We start from the raw sequence: 27683 nt of genomic DNA, 5'->3' as shown, positions 1-27683 counted from the left end.
TCCTGTTTTATATGTCTAGAACTTTATTTTCAAAGAAGAAACCATGTAACTGCATTGCCAATCTAGAACTCTATCACAACTGAGGGAATCCGGTCTGCTTGGACCAGGCAGCTACAGTTCAGGTCCCTGGTTTACCTTGTAGCAGTTCCCAAGTTGTAAGGAAAGGACCAAGAGGAAACAAACTATCCCTGTTCCAAATAAAGCTTCTAAGTCTAAACCTACATAGCGATGGTGAACTAAGGTTTAGGAGAAAGGGCCACAGTATTCTTTGTGATCAGAGAGTTGGCTGGAGTGATTCATAAGACTCCCCAACTGGGTTGTTGCCCTAGAATAACCAGGGGTGATACAGCCAACTCCTCTGGCTAGCCAGCCCTCCCCAGTCCTCCCCTGCCCCTCTGGTTCTTTCCCCTAAGCCTGCCTCAGCCACTTGGGAGAGGACTCTATTGCTAGAACTCTGATTTATTAAATAATTTCTGGCTTGGATGGTCTCCTCTCTCATCTTTCCCTCTCCTGGAATTCTTCTTTTTCTGTGGCTCTACTTGGATCCCTCACGGCTTTGGGGGTTGAATAATGGGGAATGTGGCTCCTGTTATATAATTGTCAGCTCTTGGGTCTCAGGGAGGCCATATTCAACTTTGTGTTGGTCAAAGAGCTTGCGCAGGGCACTGATGTAGAGTGCGTGATACTTGTCTATTGTCTTCTGGTTTGGCCTCTTAATCCTGGGAATTGGAAGGGGTTCCCCAACTATGAAAAAAGAGAAGAGACAAACATCAGAGGCCCCCCCTCAACTCAAACTACCCATCCCTCACTGGGAGCCATGTACTGAAACTCAGTATCTGTCTTTCCTCCCCTTCTTTCTTTCTTTCCCTTTGCTCCAGTCTCATCCTGGCCCCTGTTCTCTGATCATCTAATCAAACCCATGCTCAAGAGAATGCAAGCAAGCTCAGGAGAGTGGTGACAGAATGTGTGCGAATGGTGATGCTCTTGTAGCAGATGCTGATGTCACATCCATGAATGGCCACAACTCTTATCTGTTTAGTTGTCCTACCCACCCTGCTCTTAACCACACCCATTGCCCATCCCAGATGTGAGTTGGGTCCCCCTGGACTTGATGGATGATTTAAAGTGGGTGGGAAGTGAATGAAGAAACAGGCCATCCAGAGATACTGGAAAGCTCACCAACAGTGGTAATGGGCCGATTGAAAGGCAGGAAGCCCCAGGATCCGCGAGTGAAGCCCCGGCCATGGAAGGTACAGAAATTTAGTCCCAGGATTTTTTTGAATGTGTCTTGGAAGGTTTTTTGGAACAACCTTAACCACGTGCCCTCAGGGAAGGTCTCCTGATTGAAAACTTCGTTCTCACCAAAGGAATATGAAGGGACAAGGTATGCCCTGCAAAGAGAGGGGCAGGAGTGTGACCTCTCTGAGGAAGATCCCCAGAAAAATCCTCTCCAAGGTGGGAAACCTCTCCAACCTCCCCATTATAGGACAAGAACCCAAGCACCTAAACATCTCCATCTTCATGTCCCATTCGTGCCATGCCCCACTCTCCCAACTGAACTCTCTGAGGGGAGCTGCTGCTCTGCCTTGTCCTGTTACAGGAAGAAACTAATCTCAAAAGCTCTGTCTTCATTGCATCCAGCATGCAGAGTGTTCTTTGTAGACTGCGTATCTGACATGCCACTCCTCTCAAACTCTGGATTCTAGAGCTCCTCAGTTTGCACCATGCTGCTTCCTTATGGCCTTTTTGCTCTAGCCTTCCCTTCCTAGCTAGCTTTTCTTCTCCCCACTCTTCCTTTGCAATCTGCTTCTCCATATTAAGTGTGCCTCGTACTCTCTCATTTCTGTGTCTTTGTACATTCTGCTCCCTCTGTCAGAAGTGTCTTTTGTCTTCCCTCTGTCTTTATGTGGCCCATTCAATTTTGCACTCAGTCCCAATCTCATCCCCTTAAAGCAATTTTGTTTGACCACTTCAATTCCCCCAATGCGGATTAGGTACCCCTCATCTAGTGCTTACCTCTCTTCTACACTAACGCTGCCCCAACCGGGTATTATAGTCATCTCCTTACCTGCCTGACTCTCCCAGTAGACAGCAAGCCAATCAAAGGCAAGAACTGGGTCATATTCATCTTTGAATCCCTAGGCCCCGGCATAGCGCTTGACATGCCATAGGTCCTCACGGAATGCCTGAGTTCTTTCTCCCTTTTGGTCTGTCTGGCAACTCCTACTAATATTTCAATTCACAATTCAGATGTTACCCACCTATGAAACCTCTATTCTGGGTCAAGATCTTTCCATAAATTGGTGCTCACATAGCACTTTGTACACATTTCCATTATAGTGTTCCATTTATTTAACAAATATTAAGCTCTTTCTGTGTGCCAGCACTGTTTTAGGCCCTGGAGATGCATCAGTGAATACAATGGATTTTTTAAAATTCTGTCTTCATGGAGTTTACTCTTTTTGGGAGGAAGACAGACAATAAACATTGAAAATAGTCAGTAAACAAATAAATAAAATGGATGAGCTATAAGAAGATAAGTGTAACCGGGAAAAAATAGAGCAAGATGGTCAGATAACCGTATTGAGAAGAGACATTTGAGCAAAGACTTGAAGGAGATAAAGGAATGAGCCAAGCAGTCATTTGGAGGAATAGTGTTCCAAGGGAACAGCTAAAGCAAAGACCCTAAAGCAGGAGCGGGTGGCCTGCTTGAGGGACAGCAAAGAGGCCGGTGTAGCTGTGATGGAGTGAGAGAGTGGGAAGAGAAGTGAGTGATGAGGACAGAGAAGCAGCTATAGACCAGATTCTTCCGCGTCTTGCAAGCCCCTGTAAAGACTTTGGATTTTACTCTGAGTGACATGGGAGCCATTGGATTATTTTGAGAAGTGACATGATCTGACTCGTGTTTAACAGGATCATCCTGGCTGAAGCTGGGAACAGACTCTTGGGGTGAGGGAGGCGGGAATACATACAGGAAGAGCAGTTAGAAGTGTTGTAATCATCCAAGGGGAGAGATGATGGTAGTAAACCAAGGGGTGGTAGTCTAGGTAGTAAGTGGTTGGATTCTGCATGTATTTGGTAATTATATGTGCATGGGTCTGTCTTCTTCCATATTGGACCGTGAGTTTGCAAGGATCGGGTCTTATTTACTTTTATATCCTAAATGCCTAGTACTATGCCTGACATACAGTGGGTGTTCAGTGACTGCTGAATGAATGAGGTCTATTTCTCAAACCAGATTGTATGCTCTTTGGGGTCATGTCTTATCTTTTTGATCCTCACGGTATCAAAGCTAGTGCCTCCCTTGCAGTTGGTAGATTCTCAGGGCCTCTCAGTTAACAGGTTGATATAGAGTGAAGCCCCACTTTCCCAGACCTCCAGCCTACCAGGCCAAAGGGCAGAAAGTAAAAGATTTTCTTCTGCTGTTCTTTCTCCAGCTTCAAGTAAGAAAAGTGCCCACTGAAATGTATCTGGAGGCCCAAACATCCCTAAGACACAATGTGAGGGGGTAGACAGAAGGAGTTAGAGTGAAGATGGGGGCCCTCTAACAGGTGCCCAGGGAGGGCACCATTCTGGAGAGGGCTACAGAGGGCCTATGGCACCCTGACAACAGAGCACTAGAACCTTGGAACCCACCCTGTTTTCAGTGCCATCTTCACAAAACCTTTACGCTGCTTGAGGAAGAGAGTGGAGGCTCCTGGCCGGCACAAGAGAGCTTCAGCAGCTCCACCCACCACAATAACCACGGCATTGCCTGAGCCTTTCTGGGTCAGCAAGTACTTCAAGGCTGAGCTACTCACAGGGCACACACCTGTGAAACCAAAGAGTCAAGTGGTAGAAAAACTTCATTCCTGAGGATGGGGTAGGGGGTTTTCCCAGGCTCTTCCTTTTGGAGACAGTTCTTCTGTTTTCTGACTATTGCTGTTTCCGCCTTTCTGTCTCTGATTTTCGTGTCCTGGGTTATGACTGCCCTAGCCTAAGGTTGGTCCTTAGGGTCAGCTGTTTGCCTTGGGGGTCTGTGCTTCTGCAATTGGGTCTATACTGAGTTCCTCTGCCTCCTACCATCCATAGCCTACTGCATTTCAGATCAATAGTATCTAAGCCCACCTCATCCCTCTCTACCCATGAAGCACAGCCATCTTCCACTCTGCCCAGGCTGACAACACTGGAGATCCTCCAGAGTTCTCTCCTCCAGGGGTAATCGAGACTAGCCACCACCAACCTGCTTCCTCCCTAAGAGTAACCTGCCAAAGGGAAGCCAATGGCTGGGGTTTCTGGAGAGTAGGCAGACCCCTGAGCCTGACCAAGCCAAACTGAAATGTAGATGAATAATGGAATGTGAATGACACCCTGTTGTTTAACAACAATCATCTAGCCTTTCTCACTTCTGTCTCCCATCTTTGCCCTGCGCTCACCTCCTGTTCTCTACTGCGATGGCAGAAATTGCCTCCAGGCTCTAGCCATAGAGAAAGATTCCTGCTCCGGGGCCATGCTAACCTCAGAGCAGAGTAGAAGCATCCTCTGGGACTCTAGTGGTCCCACCTGGCCCCTCCAGAGAAATATATCTTAACGTTTTAATGTTTGGCTTCAGTTGTTTTCTGGTGTCCAGAAGGATGACTATTTGTCCAGAGAGAGACATTTGTCACAGTGCCCTGACTTGAAGCTGAGCATGGGGAAGTTGTCCTGGATACTCTGATGAACTCCTATCCTTTATCCCTTAGCATTTTATGCAAGTGTGAAGGGGCTCCAGGGAGATAAAAGTCATGGACCAGGAGGGTTTTAGCTAGTATGATAGACTTCAAAATGTTTTTAAGACACCATGGTGTACAAATGACCGGCCCAAAGAGGCCACCTGATATCCTACAGAGAGCCTGGTGAAGTTCGCCTGAGCTATCCCATTCACACCTGCTTTTCCCTGCATTTGTGTTTAACTCTTGGCTTTCATCCTCTGATTTGCACTTTGGAATTGGTCCTGAATTCCAGCCTTCTGGTTCTCCCTCTGAAAAAAGTTCTGGTGACTCCTATGAATGCCTATAACTTCCCCTGCTGCCCAATCAAACCCTGCTCCCCAGATCTTGGACAGAAACTAATGCTTAGCCACATACTCCTGTTACGGGCCCAGGGTGTCCTGGACTTATTTTCTATCATGTACTCTTCAAGCAGGGAGTGATTGTCAGGACTTATTGGGGTTGCACCTTTGAAGTAGGTAAAAAAATAGAATTAATTATTTCTTATACTCACCCATTGACGTCACATATTCTCGCACAATTGGGATCCAAAATATCCATTCTAAGGTCCCTACAAAGGGAGTGATGGATGGGAAAATCTGAGCAATGCCAGTGGCCTCAGTGGCAAAGTTGATGAAGACACCAAAAGAGAGAACGCCATGGGGGTGATTGGCAATGATGTAGTTGTGTTTGGGAGAAAGATCATGAGTCTTCACCAGCTGTTAGAGGGAGATTGAGTCAGAGCATTGGCTACAAAGAAGGAAGAAATGACGTGTGGACTAAAATCCCAGCAGGTAGCCTGTGTTTCCCTCCAGGAGCCCCAAATCCCTATTCACTAGGATGTCATCATTGTCATAGGATTGCCAGGGCTCACGATGGTCAGAGAGGCTGACCTGGGTTTGCCAGTGCAGGAAAGGCTGCCATCCACCTGTTTCCCCACCTGCCCATCCATCTTGGGCTCTTGTTTTGCATTATGACTCGGGGCCTTGACCTTCGCTGCTGACCACAAAAGGCTCTGAAAACATGGAGCTGATTAGGGAGCAAGAGTCTGGGCAACAGGGACTGAGGGCACCCTGAGGAAGAGTAGTCACCTTTACTGGGAAGTAATTTCGGAAATACTTCCATAGGGTCCAGTTTCGTACCCAAGCTGAACTCCTGCCACCTGTGGGTACAGAAGGGAAGGGAAGAGTACGTAGGGCATTGCAGTCCCTCTACCTCCCCCAGAGGAAGAGAGCTCTGCCTGCAGTCCTCAGGTCACAGGAGGGGCCTCCTTCTGACACCTCAGAACTGTAAGTACTGTCCCTGAATCCAGTCCCCAAGACATAGGAAGCCCCTGCTCCTCTAGAGCAGACCAGAAAGGTGACAGGAAAATAGTCTGAAGCTGGGGGCACCTGCCCAGAGACCTCAACCTCATAATTCTTCCTGAGCTACCTGGTAGAGACCTCTGTCCCTGCTGAGCTTTGCTCTCCCTTCTCCCTCCCCTTCTTTCCCCTCTCCCCTACCCTTGGTTCTCCCCCTCTCCCTCCACCTCCTTCTCCCTGTGCTTCCATTCTTGGCCCAAACAGGACCACCATTGTGCCCCTGTCTCTTACCTTGACTATGGGTGTTCCAATCATAGGCGAGCCAGGCTAAGGAGAGCACAGCCAAGGACCAGAACTTACTGAACAGCAGGAAGTAGGGTATAAGGAGAATGGGAATAGCTCCTGAGGAGACAAAAAGGGTTCAAGCCTTTCAGTTCCCTTCAAGTTTTAGTACACTTTTCATAACCCCGGCCTCTGCTCTACACTACAGGAGCAGGGCTAGGCTGATGTGGGACTCTTCTCTCCTTCTCCCCTCTTCCCCAACCCCTCGCCCTCCATTTGTCTCTGCTGTGGTCTAGGCAGGCCTCCGAGCCCCTGGATCTGGGTCTCCTTGATGGCCAAACTCTCAATTGAAGAAAGAGCAGAACCATGAAGCTGGGGTCAAAGGACAGCATGGCTTGGTGAATGGGAAGAAGAGCACATTGGGCTGGTAGCTGAATCCCCATTCTGGGACCTCTGGAAATTCTTCCCAAAAGCTTGACCCTCTTTCCTGTGCTGAACTGATAAGTCTGCATATTCCAGCAGGGAGGTTAACCGCAGTGTACAGGCTGTTTGATGCTGAAAAGTAAACACGGATTAAAAACCACTCCACTTTGGGAGGCCGAGGCAGGCAGATCACGAGGTCAGGAGATCGAGACCATCCTGGCTAACACGGTGAAACCCCATCTGTACTAAAAATACAAAAAATTAGCCGGGCGTGGTGTCACACGCTTGTAGTGCTACTCGGGAGGCGGAGGCAGGAGAATCGCTTGAACCCGGGAGGTGGAGGTTGCAGTGAGCTGAGATCGTGCCACTGCACTCCAGCCAGGGCAAGAGAGCAAGTCTCCGTCTCGAAAAAACAAAACAAAACAAAACAAACAACAACAACAACAAAACTGCCCTACTAGGCCAGGTGCGGCGGCTCACTCCTGTAATCTTAGCAATTTGGGAGGTCAAAGCGAGAGGACAGCTTGAACCTAGGAGTTTGAGACCAGCCTGGGCAACAAAGCAAGACACTATCTCTAAAAAACCAAAAAAACAAAAAACACAACAACAACAAAAAATACTTTACTGTGTTCATTTTGTTCCATTCAAAAGCGTCACAAAGGTTCAGAGGGGGAAGTCTGTGTTAGCAAATGGCCATAGCAGGCTGTAACTGCAAACATGATACGTGTTACAGCAGTGGGAATGAATTCCATTTTAAAAATCTGCATTCATGAGAAAGAGGGGCTAAGTATACATATGGTGAATAAAAAAAGACTTAGCTAAGGGAATGACTTCTTTGACCAGGTACCATGTCATAGCAGATAAAAATTTCAGGGAAGAAGAAACTCAGGAGTTACCTACCAGTTCTTTGTCTCTTGCATTTTGGACATAAATGAAAATAGCAGGGAAAAGGCTGAGTGGACAGTGCTTTAAAAAGTCATGTTATGGAGTAGAAGAAACCTTTGTAATAGGCTGAATTGCCCTCATAAGCACTGGTCGAGATGGTTGTTGTAAGCATTCAAATTAGACGGGAAAGAGTGGTGGGAGGAGTTTTATGGGGAGCCTGCTATGGAGAAAAGCCTTGCTGTCTATGCCCTTCATCAAAGAGGAGAGTAAATTTGCCAGTTAAGCTTCAGAAGAAAATTCAGATAAAGTTAAATAAGAATAATCACTAATTAAAGTTAGCCTAAGTGTATCATTTCTTTTATATTTTGTTTCAAATAAATTTTGTTTGTATACCCAGTATTTAGAAGAGAGCTTGGCACACAGTAGGTGTTCAACAAATATCTGTAGGCCGATTGAAAACGAAATAAGAAAATGTTTTCTCTTTTCAGTAATAAACTTGATAATTACTATTTAGTCAGCATGTATAGTGTTATTTAAATGTGATGTTATTTTAAAAGCATAGACGGATTAGTTGTGTGCCTTTTATCTCATTCGTTTATCCACCAGTCCTAAAGGCGGTCTAGGAGCCCTTACCTGGGTAACACCATCCCCCTTGTGGAACCTATTGGAACTGCAGATATGGCCCGGCAGGAGACCAAGAACGTTTTTTTCAGAGCAAGGCTTCCAGACCCAGCCCGAGTGTCATCAGTGTCATGCACGGTGACAAAAGTGGAATTTAAAGATATAGGAGAAATAGAGGCCAAATGTGGAAGAGCTAAGTCTCATGTAAAAAGAGTTCCGTGACATAAAGCAAGGGTATCTGAAGAAGGAATGATGAAGAACAAGCATTTATGTATGTGTGACACTCCCTTAGGTATTATGGCCTTGACACCAGGAGATGGTTCCAATTTCTCTTGTCACGTTCAAGTGAGGTGTCTTGGAGAGGGTTATCAAAGAGGAAGTTCACATAGGTAGGCTCCTAAGTTAGTTTGTAGTGAAGATGGCCAAGCCATTCTAATATATGTGCACTGGGGGGAAAAAAAAGAAAAAAAAACGAAGAAAAAAAACCTAATATATGGGCATTGGTAGCTCATCATAATTTTAACTTGCATTTCTCCAATAGCTAATGATGCGTAACAGCTTTTCATGTGCTTGTCTGCTTTCTGTATATCCTCTTTGGTGAAGTGTCCATTCAAGTCTTTTGCCCATTTTTCAATTGGGTTGTTTTCTTCCTGTTGACTTTCGATAGTTCTTTATGCATTTTGGATATAAGTTTTTTGTCTGATATGTGATTTGCAAACATTTTCTCCGAATCTGTGTCTATCTTTTCATTCTTGTTAACAGGGTCCTTTTTAGAGCAAAAGCTTTTAATATTGATGAAGCCCCATTTATTAATTTTTTTTCTTTTACAGATTGTGCTTTTGGTGTCAAACTGAAAGAACTCTTTGTCTAACCTCATGTCATGAAGATTTTTCCCCTACATTTTCTTTTCTTTTCTTTCTTTCTTTTTTTTTTTTTTTTTTTTTTTTTTGAGACAGGATCTGGCTCTGTCACCCAGATTGGAGTTCCATGGCGTGATCTCGGCTCAACTCATGCAACCTCTGCTTCCTGGGCTCAAGCAATTCCCCCACTTCAGCCTCCAGAGTGGCTGGGACTACAGGAGCATGCCACCACACCCAGCCAATTTATTTTGTATTTTTTTTATAGAGACAGGGTCTTGCTATGTTGCCCTGGCTAATTTCAAACACCTGGCCTCAAGTGGTCCTCCTGCCTTAGCCTCCCAAAGTGCTGGGATTACAGGTGTGAGCCACTGCCCCTGGCCTCCCCTGTGTTTTCTATTAAACATTTTACAGTTTTCTTTTTTTACATTTAGATCTACAATACACTTCAAGTTCATTTTTACCAGTTTTATGGAGGTATAATTTACAAATAAAAATGTTGTATATTCAATGCGCACAATGTGATGATTTGACACAGGTATACATTGTGTGATGATTACAACAATCAAATTAATCAACACATTCACCATCATACATAGTTACCCTTTGTATGTATTTGTGGCTAGAGGTGAGGATATCCTTTTTATGGCTGAATAGTATTCGTGTGTGTGTGTGTGTGTGTGACACTTTCTTTATTCATTCATCCGCCAGTGGACACTTAGATTGATCCCACGTCTTGACTTTTATGAATAATACTGCAGTGAACATGGGGGTGCAGATATTTCTTCAAGACACTAATTTCATTACCGTTGGAAACTACCCACTATTTTCCATACTGGTTGTGACAATTGACATTCCTACCAACAGTGTACAAAGATTCCCTTTTATCTATATCCTCACCAAAACTTACCATTTGTCTTTTTGATAATAGCTATCCTAACATGTGTAAGGTGATATCTCACTGTGGTTTTGATTTGCAGCTCCCTGATGACTAATAATGTTGAGCCCCTTTTCATATACCTGTTGGCTATTCGTATGTTTTCTTTGGAAAAATGTCTATTCAAGTCCTTTGCCTATTACAAAGTTTATGTTATTTTATTTTTTTTATTGAGTGGTATGAGTTCTTTACACATTTTAGAGATTAACCCCTTATAAGATATATGGTTTGCAAGTATTTTCTTCCACTCTGTGGGTTGCCTTTTCATTTTGTTGATTGTTTCCTTTGCTAGGCAGAAGATTTTTAGTTTGAGGTACTCCTGCTTGTTTATTTTTGCTTTTGTTGCCTGTGCTTTTGTTGTCATATCCAAAAAATCACTGTCAAGGCCAATGTCAAGGAGCTTTTTCCTATGTTTTCTTTTAGGAGTTTAATGATTTCAGGTCTTACATTTAAGTCTTTAATCCATTTCGAGTTAATGTTTGTGTATGTCATAAGGTCAGAGTCTAGTTTCATTATTTTGCATGAGGATGTCTAGTTCAACACCATTTATTGAAGAAACTATCCTTTTCCCATTGTGTATTCTTGGGACCCATTTCAAAGATTAGTTGACAATAAATGCATGGGATTATTTCTGGGCTATCTATCTTATTTCATTGGTTTCTGTGTCTGTTTTTATGTCAGTACCATAGTGTTTTGATTACTATGGCTTTGTAATATAGTTTGAAATCAGGAATTGTGATGCCTCTAGCTTTGTTTTTCTTTCTCAAGATTACTTTGGCTATTCAGGGTCTTTTGTTGTCTCATACAAATTTTAGTATTGTTTTATGTTTCTTTTAAAAATGTCATTGGAATTTTCATAGGGATTGTATTGGATCTATAGATCACTTTGAGGAGTATAGACATGTTAATAATGTTAATTTTTCAAACCCATGAACACAGGATATCTTTCAACTTATTTGTGTCTTCTTCAATTTTTTTCAATGTCTTACAGTTTTTGGTATACAGATCTTTCACCTCCTAGGTTAAATTTATTCCTAAGTATTTTATTCCTTTTAGTGATATTGTAAATTGAATTGTTTTCCTTCATTTCTTTTTTGGATAGTTTATTGTCAGTGTATAGATATGCAACTGATTTTTGTATGTTCATTTTATATCCTGATACTTTACTGAATTCATCTATTAGTTCTAACAATTTTTTGGTGGAGTCTTTAGGGTTTTCTATATAAGATTATGTCATCTGCTAACAGAGACAATTTAACTTCTTTCTTTCCAATTTAGATGCCTTTTATTTCTTTTTCTTGTGTAATTGCTCTTGGTAGGACATCCAGTACTGTGTTGAATAGAAATGGCAGAATGAGCACCCTTGCCTTATTTCTAATCTTAGAGGAAAAGCTTTCAGCTTTTCACTATTGTGTATGATGTTAGCTGTGGACTTTTCATATATGGCCTTTAATATGTTGAGATCCATTCCTTCTATATCTAATTTGCTGAGAGTTTTTATCATGAAAAGATGTTAAATTTTGTCAAATGCTTTCTCTGCACCTATTGAGATGATCTTATGATTTTTATTCTTTTTCTGTTAATGTGGTGTATTACATTTATTGACATATGCATGTTGAACCACCCCTGCATCCCAGGGATAAATCCCACTTGATCGTGGTGTATGCTCCTTTTAATGTGCTGTTGAATTTGGTTTGCTAGTATTTTGTTGAGGATTTTTTGCATCTATGTTCATCAGGGATATGGGCCTGTAATGTTCTTTTCTTGGACTATCCTTGCCTAGCTTTGGTATCAGGGTAGTGCTGGCATTGTAAAAGGAGTTTGGAAGTGCTCCTGCCTTTTCAATTTTCTGAAAGAGTTGGAGAAGGATTGACATTAATTCTTTTTTTTTTTTCTTTTGACACACACTTTCACTCTGTTGCCCAGGCTGGAGTGCAATGGCGCGATCTCAGCTCACTGCTCCCCGGTTCAAGCAATTCTCGTGCCTCAGCCTCCTGAGTAGCTGGGACTACAGGAGCACCCCACTATGCCTGGCTAATTTTTGTATTTTCAGCATGTTGGCCAGGCTGGTCTCAAACTCACCATGTTGGCCGAGCTGGTCTTGAACTACTGACCACCTATGAAGCTGTCTGGTCCTGGGCTTTTCTTTGTTAGGAGGTTTTTGATTATCGATTAAATTTCATTTGTCATTGATCTGTTTAGATTTTCTTCCTTCATAATTTATTCTTGGTAGGTTGTATGTGTCTAGAAACATATCCATTTCTTCTAGGTTATCCAATTTGTTGGCATATGATTGTTCACGGTAGTCTTTTATGACCTTTATATTTCTGTGTTATCAGTTGTAATGTCTCCTCTTTTATTTCTGATTTTACTTATTTGATATTCTCTCTCTTTTTTCCTTGGTTAGTTTAGCTAAGGGTTTGTTACTTTTGTTTATCTTAGGGTTAGTTTATTCTTTTTTTTCTAGTTTCATGGGATGTAAAGTTAGGTTATTGATTTGTGATATTTCTTTGTTCTTTATGTAGGTATTTATCATGATAAACTTTCCCCTTAGAACTGTTTTTGCTGCATTCTATAAGTTTTGGTATGATGTGTTTCCATTTTCATTTGCCTCAAGATACTTTTTGATTTCCACTTTTAACTCTAACATGAGATAAGAGACAAAAGTACTAAAAATAACTACAGCTACAATAATTTGTTAATGGATACATGATATAAAAGATATAAAGTTAAAAGTGATTTACACACTACCATTGCAGTATTCTGAGTATTTTGGATTTGATGATATATTTACCTTTACCAGTGAGTTTCATATTTTTATATGTTTTAATGTTGTTACTTAGTATCCTTTCATTTCAACTTAAACACCTTTCTTTGGCATTTCTTGTAAGGTAGGTCTAGTCGTGATGAACTCCTTTAGCTTTTATTTGTCTGGAAATGTCTTTTTTTCTTGTTGTTAGAGATGGGGTCTCATTTTGTCACCTATGCTGAAGTGCTGTGGCATGCTCATAGCTCACTGAAGTTTGAACTCCTGGGCTCAAGCGATCTTCTTGTCTTAGCTTCCCAAGTAGCTGGAAGTCCAGGTAGCTGGACATCACCATGCCTGGGTAATTTTATTATTTTTATTTTTGCAGAGACAGAGTCTCACTGTGTTGCCCCAGCTGGTCTCAGACTGGCCTCAAGCAATCCTCCCACCTCAGCCTCCCAACATGCTGGGATTACAGACATGAGCCACCATGCCTGGCTTTGAGAATGCCTTTATTGTTCCTTCATTTATGAATGACCACTTTGCTGGTTATAGTATTCTTCATTGGCAGTTTTTCATCTTTTAGCACTTTGAATGTATCATCCCACTCCCTCCTGGCCTGCAAGATTTCTGCTGAGAAGTTTGCTGATGAGGTTCCCTTGTATGTGGTGAGACTCTTTTCTCTTAATGCTTTCAGTATTCTCTTTTGTCTTTGACTTTTGACAATTTGATTATAATGTGCTTCAGGATATTCTTCTTTGAGTTGATCTTGCTTGGGATCCTCTGAGCTTCATGAATCTTGATGTCCATTTCTTTCCTAGGATTTGTGAAGTTTCCAACCATTATTTCTTGAAATAATCTTTCTGTTTCTTTCTCTCTCTTTTTCTTCTCCTAAATTATGGGACTCCCATAATTAGTAGACTCATTTGCTTATTGTGTCCCGTAGGTTCCTTATGCTTTCTTCACTCATTTTCATTTTTTTCTTTTTTGTTTCTCTAATTGGCTAATTTCAAATTACCTACCTTTGTGTTACCCATTTCTTTCTTCTGCATGATCAAGCCTGCTATTGAAACTCTTTCTTTTAGTTTTCAGCTCTGCCATTGTATACATCAGCTCCAGGATTTCTGTTTGGGTCCTTTTTATGGTTTTTATTTCTTTATTAAACTTCTCATCTCATTTATGTGTTGTTTTCCTGATTTTGTTCAGTTGTCTGTGTTCTCTTACAACTCACTGCACTTCAGGATGATTATCTTGAATTCTTCGTCAAGCCTTTAATAGATCTCCATTTATTTGGGCTGTTACTGGAACTATACTAGTTTTCTTTGATGATGTCACGTTTACTGGATTATCTGTTATTTGTATAGCCTTTCATTGGTTTCTGTGCATTTGAAGGAGCAAATCAGTCTTTATAGACTGATTTCAGCATGTTTATGGGGGGGCTTCTGCTAGGTCACTGGGTGGGTCCCTGGGCAGGCAGGACAGGCCCGGGACTGTGGCTGAGAAGGGCTAGAACCAAGTCATAGAACTGCCTCAAGGTCTATAGCCAAGACTGAGGCCTGCAGGCCTGCCTCCATAGGCATGGACAGGTGTGCCTCCTGCCAGGTTCCTGGGTGGACAGGACTGCCCTGTACAGTTGAATGGAGCTGGACCCAAGTTATGGGGCTGTTTCAGGATCTGTTGTGGTACCAAGGTTACCAAGCTTGCTTCCTGTGTCACAAACAGGCATGACTCCCAGCAAGCCCCTGGGAAGGCATAATTGCTCCCATACCATAGCAGAGTGTGACCAGAGCTGAGTTATAAGGCTGCTTCAGGGTATACTGCTGGGACCAAGATTGGCAGTCCTGTAACTTGAGGCACAGATGGTTGTGACTCCTCCTGGATGCCTTGGAAGATGATTTTGGTGGCAGAATCAAGGCCAAATGGCATTGTAGCTGAGTTTACAGGGGGATGAGGCTATTTCCAGGTCTGTAACCTTCACCACAGTCAACAAGCCTGGGTGTGGGCCTGCCCTCTCAAAACAGCCTTCCTTGGTGTTGGACTCTACTAGAGTTTTGCAACATCCTACCTGGGTCCAAAATCCCGACAAAGGTACTTTTGTCCATGGATGGCTGCCAGATTCTTGTTGCTCTGGAGAGATGTGATGGACTTCCCATTCACCATCTTGTTGATGTCATACTTGAGTTAATTTTTATAGAGCCTGAAGTGTGGGTCAAGATTCATTTTGCCACATATGGACATCAAATTTTCCTACACCATTCCTTGAAAAGACTTATTCATCCTCCATTGAATTGCTTTTTCATCTTTGTCAAAAATCAATTGACCATATTCATGTATCTATTTCTTGACTCTTTTCTGTTCTGTGGATCAATATATCTATTCCTTCACAAATACATCACTGTCTTGATTGCTCTAGTCTTACACTAAGTCTCAAAATCAGATGGTATAATTCCTTTAACTTTATTCTTTCTCAAAATTGTTTTAATTATTTGTAGTTTCTTTGTTTTTCTATATAAATTTTTGAATCAGCTTGTTTATTTCTACAAAAACTCTTGATGGAGGTTTTTTAATTAAACTTTTTATTTTGAAAAAACAAGATTATTTTAATAAAGTCTTGTTTAATCTTCATCTACATCTAGCCATTGTCAACATTTTACATTTGATTTATCTTTAAATGTAAAAATGTAAGTATATACATATATGTTTGTATTTGAGAATAGATCACAGAGATTACAAACTTTTGCTTCTAAATACTTTTTAGCATGTATTTTGCAAGGAAAACGATATTCTCTTCCCTTATAGCACCCACAATGCTATTACCAAATTTGGGAAATTTAATATTTATGCAAAACTATTACCTAATATAGCCTGGCTGCGATTTTTACTTGAATTGCATGATACTTATAGATCAATCTGGGGAGAATTGGCATCTTTACTGTGTTGAATCTTCCAATCTGTGAACATGGTATGTCTCTAATTATTTAGATCTTTTATTTTATTCATCAGCATTTTACAGTTTTTAGCCTATGAGTCCTGTATGGTTTATTAGATTTATTCCCAAACATTTTATTTTTGAAGGTATTTAAATGGTATTTTTTTTTAATTTCTATTTTCAATTCTCCTCTGCTAGTATATAGAAATGTGATTAATTTTTATGCATGATCTTTATCCTGTGACTGGCTAATCTCATTTGTTAGTTCTTGGAGGTTTTTGTTTTATTTAAAGTAGAGTCCTTGGGATTTTCCATACATACTATCATGTCATCTACAAGTAAGGACAGTTTTATTTCTCATTTTTTCCATTCTGTGTGCATTTATTTCTTTTTTTCTTTTTGCCATATTGCATTTGCTAGGGCTTGTAGCATACCGTTGAATGCAAGTGGTGAGAGTGGACATCCTTGCTTTGTTTCTAATCTTAGGGCGAAAGCATTTCGTCTTTCATGATCGAGTGTGATGTTAACTGTAGGGTTATTTTTTGTAGATGCCCTTTATCAGGTTGAGGAAGTTGCCTTCTATTCCTAGTTTGCTGAGAGATTTTATCATGATTACATGGTGAAGTTTGTCAATTGATATGATTACATGGGGTTTTTTCATGCTTAGATGGTTAATAAGGTAGTTTACATTGATTTATTTTCAAATATTTACACTTGCCTTCCTGGATAAAGGCCACTTGGTCATGGTGCATTATTCTTTGTAATGTATTGCTGGATTCAATTTGTTAATATTTTGTTGCTTTTTTCATTTATATATATGAGGGATCTTAGTCTGTAGTTTTCTTTTCCTTTTTTTGTACCATCTTTGTCTGATTTTTTTATCAGGATGTGGTCTCGTAAATGAGTTGGGAAATGTTCCTTTCTCTTAAGCTTTCTCGCAGAGATTGCATAGAATTCGTGATATTTCTTCTGTAAAATGTTTGTAGAATTTGCTGTTGAAACCATCTGGGTCTGAAAATCTCTTTTTGGAAGGTTTTTAACCTTCTAAAATTAAGATTATAGTGATGGGTTATTTATTTCATGTTAGGTGAGTTTTGGTTGATTATGGTTGTCAAGGAGGTCTCCAAATATAACTGCTAATTTGTCTATTTTTCTTTTCAGCCTCATCAGTTTTTGCATCATATATTTTGCAGTTCTATCATTTGATGCATGCACATTTAGGATAGTTGTTTTCTTGGTGAATCAGCCCATTTATCATTACATAATGTCCCTCTTTATCCCTGATCCTGACTTTAAAAAAAGTTAAACCTGTACAGCCTCAAATTGCTAATGATTACTGGCTTAAGTTAAAAATGGTACCAATATGACCTAAGTGGGTCCTTTCTTCAAATCATCTCTGATTCCTCTCACTTGCTCACTTAGCCCATAGATTAATAGCCAGTATCTATTGTACACTTATCATGTAAAACTGTTTCACATGGCATAGTTTATTTAATCTTCATAAAGACCCCATGAGAACAATAATCATTATCATTTTGTGGATGAGGACCTGAGGTTCAGAGTGGTTAAATTGTTCCAAGGTTACACAACTAGCAGGTGAGTGAGCCAGGGCTGAGAACCAAGATTGTCTTACTCCAGAGACTGTACCCTTAACCACTAAGCTCTAGCTGTTACTTCCCTTTGGTCATTTACCAATTCTTGCCAGTTCTGCCTTCCAGATATCTTTCAAATTATTCTACTTCCCACCTGCATGCTACCACTTGGTCAAAGCCACCATTATCTCTCACCTAGATGACCACCAGTGTCTTCTAAATAGGCTGCCTGCTTCCATTTGAGCGATGATGCAGCCAGTGCATTAAATGCAAGTCTGTCTCTGTCACTCTAGGGCATGTAGCCAAGGACATGGCTGGTTTGTCCAAGAGGCATATCTGTGGCTTTATGATTACTTATTGTATCTAAGTTAACTATAAATATAAGAACCTATGGGAGTATATGGTAATTTAACAATTCAACAATTAATATGGTTTCCCGTGGCCCTTAGGATCAAGTCCAGTCTCCTAACCCTGGCTTAGAAGGGTTAGGAGATCTTGGTGATCTAGTCCCTGGCCACCACCTTGTTCTTTGCATTCCACCATGCTATTTTTTCAGCTCCTTCAAGTGCTCTCTGGCTTCAGGGCTTCTCTGCGTGCCGTCCCCTTTGCCTGGAAAACTCTCTTCAGCTCTGTGTCTGGCTAGTTCCTATTCATCTTTCAGGCCTCAAGATAAATGTCATAGGTTCAATATTTTTAGGCCATCTTTGACTTCTTTCCCTTTCCAAACAAACAAACAAACAAACAAAAAAAAAACTTCTCCTATCCATCTTCCTGCCTCTGTCCCCATTGCTACTGCTATGGTCCAGGACTTGATTTTTTTCTAGTCTGGACTGCAGCCTTTTGTCTGCCCTTCAGCTATTGGTTTCTTCCCCTCCAATCCATTTCCCACACCTCTGCCAGAAATTTTTAAAAAGCACAATCACATAATGTTGTTTGCTTCCTCCTAAACCATCAATATTTTCCAACTGCTGACAGAATAAAGTCTGAACACACTGGCTTGGTATTCAAGGCCCTCACTGGCCTAGCCCCATATATTTTCCTAGCCTCATCTCTCAGTACCCGTATTCACATTCCTTATGCTGCAGCCTAGTATTTCTCAAAGTGTTTCTTAGCCTAGTGTTCCCATGCCCTGTAGGGACATTAGATGATCCAACGTGGTGCATGGATAAAAAGTTATTTTAATGAATAGAGAATAAAAGCAAATTCATGGTAATGATATAAAATTTCCTGTTAAAACACATTAATTTAGGCTACACAGATGACTTAATTTGAAGAAAAAATATGTTAAGTAATAATAGCATAGGTGGTACGCAGCTGTAGAAAGAGCCAGAAGATGGGACACAAATGGCTAAAGTATGCGAAACAGGGGCCCGACCACTTTTGTCTACTTCCCATTCCCTCAACTCACCATGTAATTCACATTTCTGTGCCTTTGATGATACTGTTCCCTTATTTTTATTACTCTCTTTCCAACTTTCTGCTTATCAAAATTCTCTCAGGCTTTAAGGTTTAGCTCAAATGACACTTCCTTGTGATATCTTTGCTCATTTCCTGGTCAGAATTAAGGACTCCCTCTTCTGCACACTCCCAAGACATTACTCGTGCTTCTTTCTGGTTCTGGTTCATTTTGTTTGATTGTGTAATTAGTACCTCATATGTCTGTCTCTCTCCCTATCAGACAGTAAGTTTGGCCTTTAGCACAATGCCAAACACAGAGAGATAGCTTATGATAAATATTCACTACATTGAATTATAGTAAAGGAAGAAGTTCGATTTCAAAATTCTCCAAGTTGCAGGTGGAAGTTAATAGGAAAATAAACCTTATTCCAAACAAGGAAAGACCATCTGAAGTTATAAGGTGTGCAAGTGTGTGTAAGGATATAGGCAACGAGTTATTTCCAGTGTAAGGTGAAAACCTATAATTCTTATGGGTGAAAACATTATGTTTCATGTTTCGGGGCAATGACCTAAATCTGAATGTGGGCAATGCTTGCCTAATCTAGTCAGTTGGCTCAATGCCTTCAGAAATTTAAAAAAAAAAAAAAACAAGAGTAGTTTGTCAAAGAGGAATTTCTGTGGCTTTGTGATTACTTGTTGGATCCAAATAAACTATAAATATAAGAACTTGTAGGAGTAACAGGTAATTTAATAATTCAATAAACATTGATGAGCCTACCTCATATAAAATCTCTATGTTAAAAGCCATGGGGACAGGGTTGGGAACTGGAAAGGGGAGGGTGAAAGGAGTAAATATGGAAATGATGAAAATAATGCAAGCCTGGTCCTTGATACCATGTATTGACCATTTGTTGTGAAACAGCACTCTGTTCAGCACTTAATGTATATTATCTCATTTAATGTTCTTGCAATCCTCATAGGTGGATAATTTTATTATCTCGTTTTACAGATGAAAAAACTGAGAATCAGAGAGATCATGTATCTTTACTCCAAGCTGTAGGAAAAAAAGTAGATAGCATTCATTATGTGCCAATAACTATTTTAAGTACCTCATGTGTATTAACTCACATTAATACATGTAGAAAATAAAATTCCTGTCTTGGAGAAGCTCTGGGTTTCTTGTGAAAGGTAAGGTTCAAAGTTGAATTTTGGAGGAAAGGTAGGATTTTTGTCAGATGGATTTGTAGAGGAAGGGTCCTCCATGCACAAAGAAGAGCTTGAACAAAGGCCAGGAGATGGGAGAGTCCGAGGCCTGTGAGTAACATTATTACCTGCAAAAACACAGGCAGCCTAAGGAAGCCATGGTACAGGAGATGAAGCTGGGAAGGAAACTGGAGAGATTAGGCCTGTTGCTGAAGGAAATGAATAGCCAGTAAAGGTTACTAAGCAGAGAGCAGAAGAGTAGCATGATCGTGTCTGTTTCAGGAAGATAATCTGGAATAAGTGTGAGAGCAAGAGAAACTATAGGCAAAGAGATCAGCTAAGAGTTTTGGCATTCAGATGAAAGCCAGTGGGAACCTGAAATAGGCTACTATTTCACATACCAATTTGAAAGTCACCAAGGAGGTAAAATTTTCAGCCCAACGCAGCTGATTTGATGCTGGGGTGATGGAAGGGGATTAATGAAAGATGCCGTGATGGGGTATGTGGGAATGCATCAAAGTCTAGGCCGGGCATGGTGGCTCACTCCTGTAATGCCAGCATTTTGGGAGGCCAGGGCAGGAGGATCCCTGGAGTCCAGGAGTTCGAGACCAACCCAGGCAACATAGTGAGACCTCATCTGTACAAAAAAATTTAAAAATTAACCAAGCATGGTGGTGCACACTTGTAGTCCCAGCTGCTCAGGATGCTGAGGCAAGAGGATCACTTGAACCCAGGAGTTTGAGGCTGCAGTGAGTTATGATCATACCACTGCACTCCAGCCTCAGCCTGGGAGACAAAGCGAGACTATCTCCAAAAAAAAAAAAAAAAAAAAGAAAGAGAAAAAAAAGAAAAAGCCTCTATCTGCTTATTTATCGTTATTCTTCCTGAAGATACAATAAAGTCAATGTCTAAGGTGTCTGCCTCAGAGGAGTGGTTGTCACTCCTCTCTTGATCAAGTGGCAAGGTTGACAAGGTTGGTAGTATCTTATCAGGTGTGGTGGTTGGGCTCCAAGTAGTCAATTTCGGTAGTTAAAAGGAAGAAAATGAACATGTATTGAGGATTTTCTCACCTCAAAGATCTCTGGAACAGTCTTGAGAGGCAGATACTATGCTATTTCTGTTACGGTACAGGGTGAATGACTTACTTGCTCAAGGTCACATAGAAAATAACAGAGACTCACTTGCATAAGGTCTCATAGCAAGTAAGTGACAGAACTGGTCTGAAGACTATGTTCTATTTTTATTTATTTATTTTGAGACAGGGTCTCACTCTGTCACCCAGGCTAGAGTGCAATGGCATGATCACAACTCACTCTAACCTTTACTTCTTAGGCTCAAGTGAGCCCCCCATTTCAGCCTGCACAATAGCTGGGACCACAGTCATGCACCACCATGCCTGGGTAATTTTTTGATTTTTTTTTTTTCTGTAGAGATGGAGTCTCACTATGGTGCCCAAGCTGGTCTTAAACTCCCAGGCTCGAGCTATCCTCCCACCTCGGCCTCCCAAAATGTTTGGATTACAGGCATGAGCCACTGCACCCAACCTGTTCTATTTTTTACAGTACCAGAAACCAGAGAAAGAGGGCAGGCCCACGAACCCAAAAAGGATGTCCAAGGGAGAGAAAAAAGAATAAGAGTGAATTTAAAGATTTCTGCTGAGGAAGAAGAAATCTGGAAGACCTTCAAGTTAGTGTCAAGCTTGGTCTTGCATGAAATATAATAACGATAAGAAAGGGCTCCTGTTCTCATGGAGCTTATTGGGTAGAGGGCACAGAAGATATAATGGCTGCTACCCAGCCTATTCTCACAAAATGCTCTAGACTTTCAGAGGCAATGTAGTCTTGGGTTGTCTGGAAAATGTTACAGAGAAGATATGACTTAAGTAATATCTAAAAGGAGGTGCTGTCCATGGATAGTCCAGGAAGAGCTATCATGCCATCTTTCCACTAGCAGGAGTAGTGGGAGTACTGGGAGCAGAGGTGAAGGAGTGGGAGAATACATTTCCCGTTTGTTTAGTGAAGAGATTGCCTGGAACGCAAGGCAATCACGTAGGGAAGAGTAAGAGGACAAGCTGGCAAGGGGTTAACACCAGAGAGTGGAGGAGGGCTTTGAATGCCCAGTCTGATACCTTTATACATCATCACTTAGGCAATGGGAAACCACTGACTATTTTTGAGCAGGAGAGGGATGTAATCAAATATGCTTTTGAGGCGGTGGCTCACGCCTGTAATCCCAGCACTTTGGGAGGCCGAGGAGGGCGGATCACCTGAGGTCAGGAGTTCGAGACCAGCCTGGCCAACATGGCAAAACCCTGCCTCTACTAAAAATACAAAAAAAATGGCCGGGCACGGTGGCTCACGCCTGTAATCCCAGCACTTTGGGAGGCCGAGGCGGGCGGATCACAAGTTCAGGAGATCGAGACCATCCTGGCTAATACAGTGAAACCCCGTCTCTAATAAAAAATACAAAAAAATTAGCTGGGCGTCGTGGTGGGCGCCTGTAGTCCCAGCTACTCGGGAGGCTGAGGCAGGAGAATGGCGTGAGCCCGGGAGGCGGAGCTAGCAGTGAGCCGAGATCGCGCCACTGCACTCCAGCCTGGGCGACAGAGCGAGACTCCGTCTCAAACAAAACAAAACAAAAAAAATTAGCTGGGTGTGGTGGCACACACCTGTAATCCCAACTACTCGGGAGGCTGAGGCAGGTGAATTGCTTGAACCCAGGAGGCGGAGGTTGCAGTGAGCCGAGATTGCCCCACTGCACTCCAGCCTGGGCAACAGAGTAAGATTCCATCTCAAAAAAAAAGATGCTTTTGAAAGACCTCCAGAAGTAGGCACTGGAATAGATTGGAGAGGGTGGAGATCAGAGGTTAGACGATCAGGAAAAAGGATATTGAGATAGTTTAGGGGGATGGTGATACAAGCCCAGAAGAGATGAGGGAAAGCCATCCTCTGAATGAAAGCTGGCCCTCAGAGGGGCTGTCAGAGCCACAGCCTAATTCTAAGCACATGAATATTTGTGTTCCAAATCTCCTCCAAGCCATTTTCTCATTCCTGTCTTCTTGCTTCCTCCCTCCTTCTTGTCCCTCTGCCTTTCCTCCATTTTCTCTATTTCCTCCCCATTACTTCCAGTAATGCTCAGTAATCAACTATGATTCTGAACATCATTTGGGAAGGAGGGGAAGCACTGAGGGAGGCTCTGAGCAAGATAGAAGGAAGGAAGGAAGGAAAGAAGGGGAGAAAGAAAAGGAGGAAAGAAGAGAGGAAGGCAGACATTTCTGTAGGAGCATTTCCCATGGACCAGGCTGAGAGGATGGGGATACTGAGACTTAGAGGGATTGCAGTACTTGTTTGGAGTCACATAGCTAATTGCCATCTAAGTCTGATGAACTCCAGAACTCATGTCCTGTTTGCCATTCCACAGTGATTCCCTGTCCTGTCCCCCCGATCTGTTCAACTTATGTAATATTTTCTTATTCTGATACCCTAATATCACTTTGTCATGGCTCTTTCACTCACCACAGTCTGTCTTACATTATAGTGATCTGTGTATGTGTCCAACACTGGCACATAAAATGCAGACGATGATTGAATGAATGATTGGTTTATCTCTGTTACTAGATAGTAAGGAGCCTGTAAGGATCTCACAGCAAGGACAGCCCAAGACCATATCATTAGTATTTAATCTATAACTGTTGGATTGAACATATTTGAATGTCTTAGGCACCTCTGTGGGCATCACGCCCTGTTGGACACTGAAGCTACCTTGGTAACCTTCAAGACCCAGGATCTGTGTTGTAATTTCTAGCATAATCACTAAAAGAACAGAAACAAGATGTATAGCATCTAAACTAGAAGAGAAAGACAAATGGAATGGTAAAGCTAATCAGTCTAAAAGAAGTCAAATCAAATGGCCAACAAGCACATGAAGAGATGCTCAACATTACTGATCATCAGGGAAATGTAAAGCAAAACCACAACGAGATCATCTCACACCCATTGGGATGGCTATTATTTAAAAAACAGAAAATAAGAAGTATAGGTGAGGATGTGGAGAAATTGAAACTCTTGTACACTGTTGGTGGGAATGTGAAATTGTGCAGCCATCGAGGAAAACAGGATGGCAGTTCCAAAAAATAAAAATAAAAACAGAATTACTGTGTGATCCAGGAATTCCATTTCTGGATATATATCAAAAGCATTGAAAGCAGAGTCTCAAAGAGATATTTGTATGTCTATATTCATAGCAACATTATTCACAATAGCCAAAATGTCAAGGCAACCTAAATGTCCATCAATAGATGAATGGAAAACAACATGTGGCATATCCACACAAGGCACTGTATAACTCAGCCTTTCAAAGGAAAGAAATTCTGACACATGATAGCACATGGGTGAGCCTTAAAGCCATTATTCTAAGTAAAATAAGCCAATCATGAAAGGACAAACACTGGAATAATAATTCTAATTATATGAGGTACCTAGAATAGGCAAATTCATAGAGACAGAAAGCAGAATGGTGGTTGCCAGGGGCTGGAGGGAGGTGGAATTAGGGAGTTATTGTTTAATGGATACAGAGTTTCAGTTAGGGAAGATAAAATTCTGGAGATGGATGGTGGCCATGCATTGTGAATGTACTTAATGACATGTACTTAGAGCACACTTAGAAATGGTTAAAATGGTAAATTTTATGTTCTTGGTATTGTACCACAATAAAAATAACTTTAAAAAATGAAGGGGGAAAAAATCCCGTTCATTCTTTATTTTTATTTTTATTTTTTATTTTTTATTTTTGCTTGAGACAGAGTCTTGCTCTGTCACCAGGCTGGAGTGCAGTGGCACAATCTTGGCTCACTGCAACCTCTGCCTGTCCGGTTCAAGTGATTCTCCTACCTCAGCCTCCCGAGTAGCTAGGACTACAGGCATGGGCCACCACACCCAGCTAATTTTTCTATTTTTAGTAGAGATGGGGTTTCACCATGTTGGCCAAGATGGTCTCGATCTCTTGATCTTGTGATCCACCCGCCTTGGCCTCCCAAAGTGCTGGGATTACAGGCGTGAGCCACTGCACCTGGCCCCATTTATTCTTATGTGTTTCCACTGAAGACACATAGGTATCACCCCCACTCCACTCCTCCAGCTCTTCTGGGACAACTAGAAACCATTGAGATTTGGGGGTAAAGGGGCATTACTTGGAGGCTAATCCTCACCTTCTTGGTCCCTCACATATCCAGTTGTCTGATACACTCTCTACTCTATACCCAGCAGGACACAGTGTCCTTTGAGAGAGGAAATGAAATAGAGAAAAATACCTAGGAGAAAGTATCATTTTCTGGCAGAAAAATGAGTACATTTTAATTAGAAACGCTGCCTCGGCCCGGCGTGGTGGCTCATGCCGGTAATCCCAGCCAGCACTTTGGGAGGCCAAGGTGGGCGGATCACCTGAGGTCAGCAGTTTGAGAACAGCTTGGCCAACATGGCGATACCCCGTCTGTACTAAAAATACAAAAATTAGCTGGGCGTGGTGGCACACACCTGTAGTCCCGGCTACTCGGGAAGCTGAAGCAGGAGAATCGCTTGAACCCGGGAGGCGGAGGTAGCAGTGAGCCAAGATCCCACCATTGCACTCCAGCCTGGGCGACAAGAGCGAAACTCCATCTCAAAAAAAAAAAAAAAAAAAAAAAAAGCTGCCTCAGAAGAGCATTCTTGGGTGGGAGAGGCCCTGCACCTAAAAGGACCCGCTCACATAGCTCATCCTCTCTTGACGTCTTTCCCCTGCTCCCTCTGCCCCATCTCTGCCCACTCTTTCTGGGATCCGGATTTGACACGGTTGCTGCCACCCCAATAGCAAGTCTCTTAGGACATTCCTGTGCTCCTCACTTTCCTGGCTGAGGGTCAGAACTTATCAAAGGGGTCTTTTTGAGGAAGTTAGGGGAAATGCAAAAGAAAACAAAAGGAAACTATGAAAGTCTAGAAACAACTAAGTTTACTAACAAAATCACTTCTCTCGATATAGCTGAAGTCAAGCCATCAATGGGCTTAGCATGTTTTGATTTTAATAAGGCTTAATAAGTCTGCATTTTGAGAAGGCTGTGGACCCCTCTGGCCATCTGGTGAAGCCATGGACCCTTTCTCTGAATAATATGTTTAAATGCACAAAATAAAATACACAGATTTACAAAGGAAACCTATTATATTAAAATTCGGTTATCAAAATATTACCCACAATGTGATATAGTAACATATGTGCTTCTTGATGTATGCATTAAATAACCAGATCTAACAGCAGTGCCAATAACTACTGGAATTTTGAAGTAGTCGTGAACATAAATGAAATTTCGAGATGCCTGCAACAACTGTAATACGAAATGCAAATCTCTGTGATGTCTGTTACTGACACCCACAGGTACTCCTAACACTTCGTGGTTTATTGTCTACATTCACCACTGAAGGAAATACTACATTTCAATTAGAGGTTAGTGGAAAGAAAGAGGCAGTTTTATTCATCCCAATTCAAAGTAACCCCCATCCACCCTGAATTTTTGGTCTATAGGACCCTGATTGAGAGCCTCTGCTCTAAGGGTCATATAGCCTCCCATGGGTTGGAACCAGCTGTCTCCTACCTGTCTCATCCTTCAGGATGACATTATTTCTCCTCATCCAGTTTTCAAGCTTGCACCTGTAATTGACCGCCCCCAAATCTCTGGTTTCTGGCAGGGAAAATCTTGGAGCTGTCAGCCCGTTTGCCGTTTGCACTCCAGCCTGGGTGACAAGAGTGAAACTTCATCTCAAAAAAAAAAAAAAAAAAAGCTGCCTCAGAAGAGCCTTCTTGGGTGGGAGAGGCCCAACACTGTTGACTTCTGTGCCCTGAGTCCACGGAACAACTGGCTCTTTCTCAAAATTCTGTCTGAGATGTCACTCAGGCAGCCCTCAGATTTTCCAGAATTCTCTCACCATAACCATAGACCAGAAAATCACCTTACACCTACCTAGTAACACCCCTGTAAGCCACCACCACTTCTGCCCTGTCCCTGAATATGACTCTTTTCAGCTAGTTCATAGGGGACAGCTCCTGAGAAGACTGGAGTGATTTTTTTTTTTTTTTTCATCTTGAGACGGAGTCTTGCTCCGTCACCCAGGCTGGAGTGCAGTGGCACGATCTCGGCTCACTGCAAGCTCCACCTCCCAGGTTCAAGTAATTCTCCTGTCTCAGCCTCCCAAGTAGGTGGGATTATCAGTGCGTGCCACTATGCCTGGCTAATTTTTGTTTTTTTTTTTTTTTTTTTTTTTTTTTAGTAGAGATGAGATTTCACAATGTTGGCCAGGCTAGTCTCAAACTCCTGACCTCAGGTGATCCACCTGCCTCGGCCTCCCAAAGTGCTGGGATTATAGGCCTGAGCCACCGTGCCTGGCCTGGAGTAATCTTTAAACCAGAACAGCCGCAGCCTTACTCCTGGCCTTTGTGCCAGCCAGATCCTTCCCAGAGGGTGCAGATCAACCAGATGATCTCGTCGGAACCCTCCTCATCTGGAGATTGGCCACTCTTTTGGTTTGCTCCCCATGTGCTCTCTAGCCCTTGGGGTTCACTCACCTAAAAATATATAGACTGGGATCCATTGCAAAACAAAGAAGGTTTGGAGGCCCTCCTGGAGATCCAGTCGGGAGAAGAAGGCCATGGTTATGGTCCTGTTCTGTTGTGGCAAGAAGCCTAACCAGAAGGTCAAAACTTCTTAAGCTGAGTTGATTATAGATGCTTTGCTATAATCTCTTATTGTGGAGTGAGATT

At 42.0% G+C, this 27683-nt stretch overlaps 1 protein-coding gene across 1 annotated transcript; it reads right to left on the bottom strand.

Annotated features, from left to right (window-relative positions):
* Positions 1 to 27673, bottom strand: DGAT2L6 (diacylglycerol O-acyltransferase 2 like 6). The gene is made up of 7 exons (XM_003272675.2): positions 27489 to 27673; positions 6320 to 6430; positions 5819 to 5889; positions 5242 to 5446; positions 3637 to 3811; positions 1180 to 1391; positions 1 to 744 (listed from the first exon to the last, which is right to left on the bottom strand). Exons 1-7 carry the CDS (start codon positions 27571 to 27573, stop codon positions 590 to 592), a joined length of 1014 nt encoding a protein of 337 aa, XP_003272723.1. The 5' UTR covers positions 27574 to 27673; the 3' UTR covers positions 1 to 589.
* Positions 27674 to 27683: the final 10 nt, after the last annotated feature.

Source organism: Nomascus leucogenys, chromosome X (genome assembly GCF_006542625.1).
Source record: "Nomascus leucogenys isolate Asia chromosome X, Asia_NLE_v1, whole genome shotgun sequence".
Lineage (NCBI taxonomy): Eukaryota > Metazoa > Chordata > Mammalia > Primates > Hylobatidae > Nomascus > Nomascus leucogenys.
This window is presented reverse-complemented; position numbering and strand designations above follow the sequence as displayed.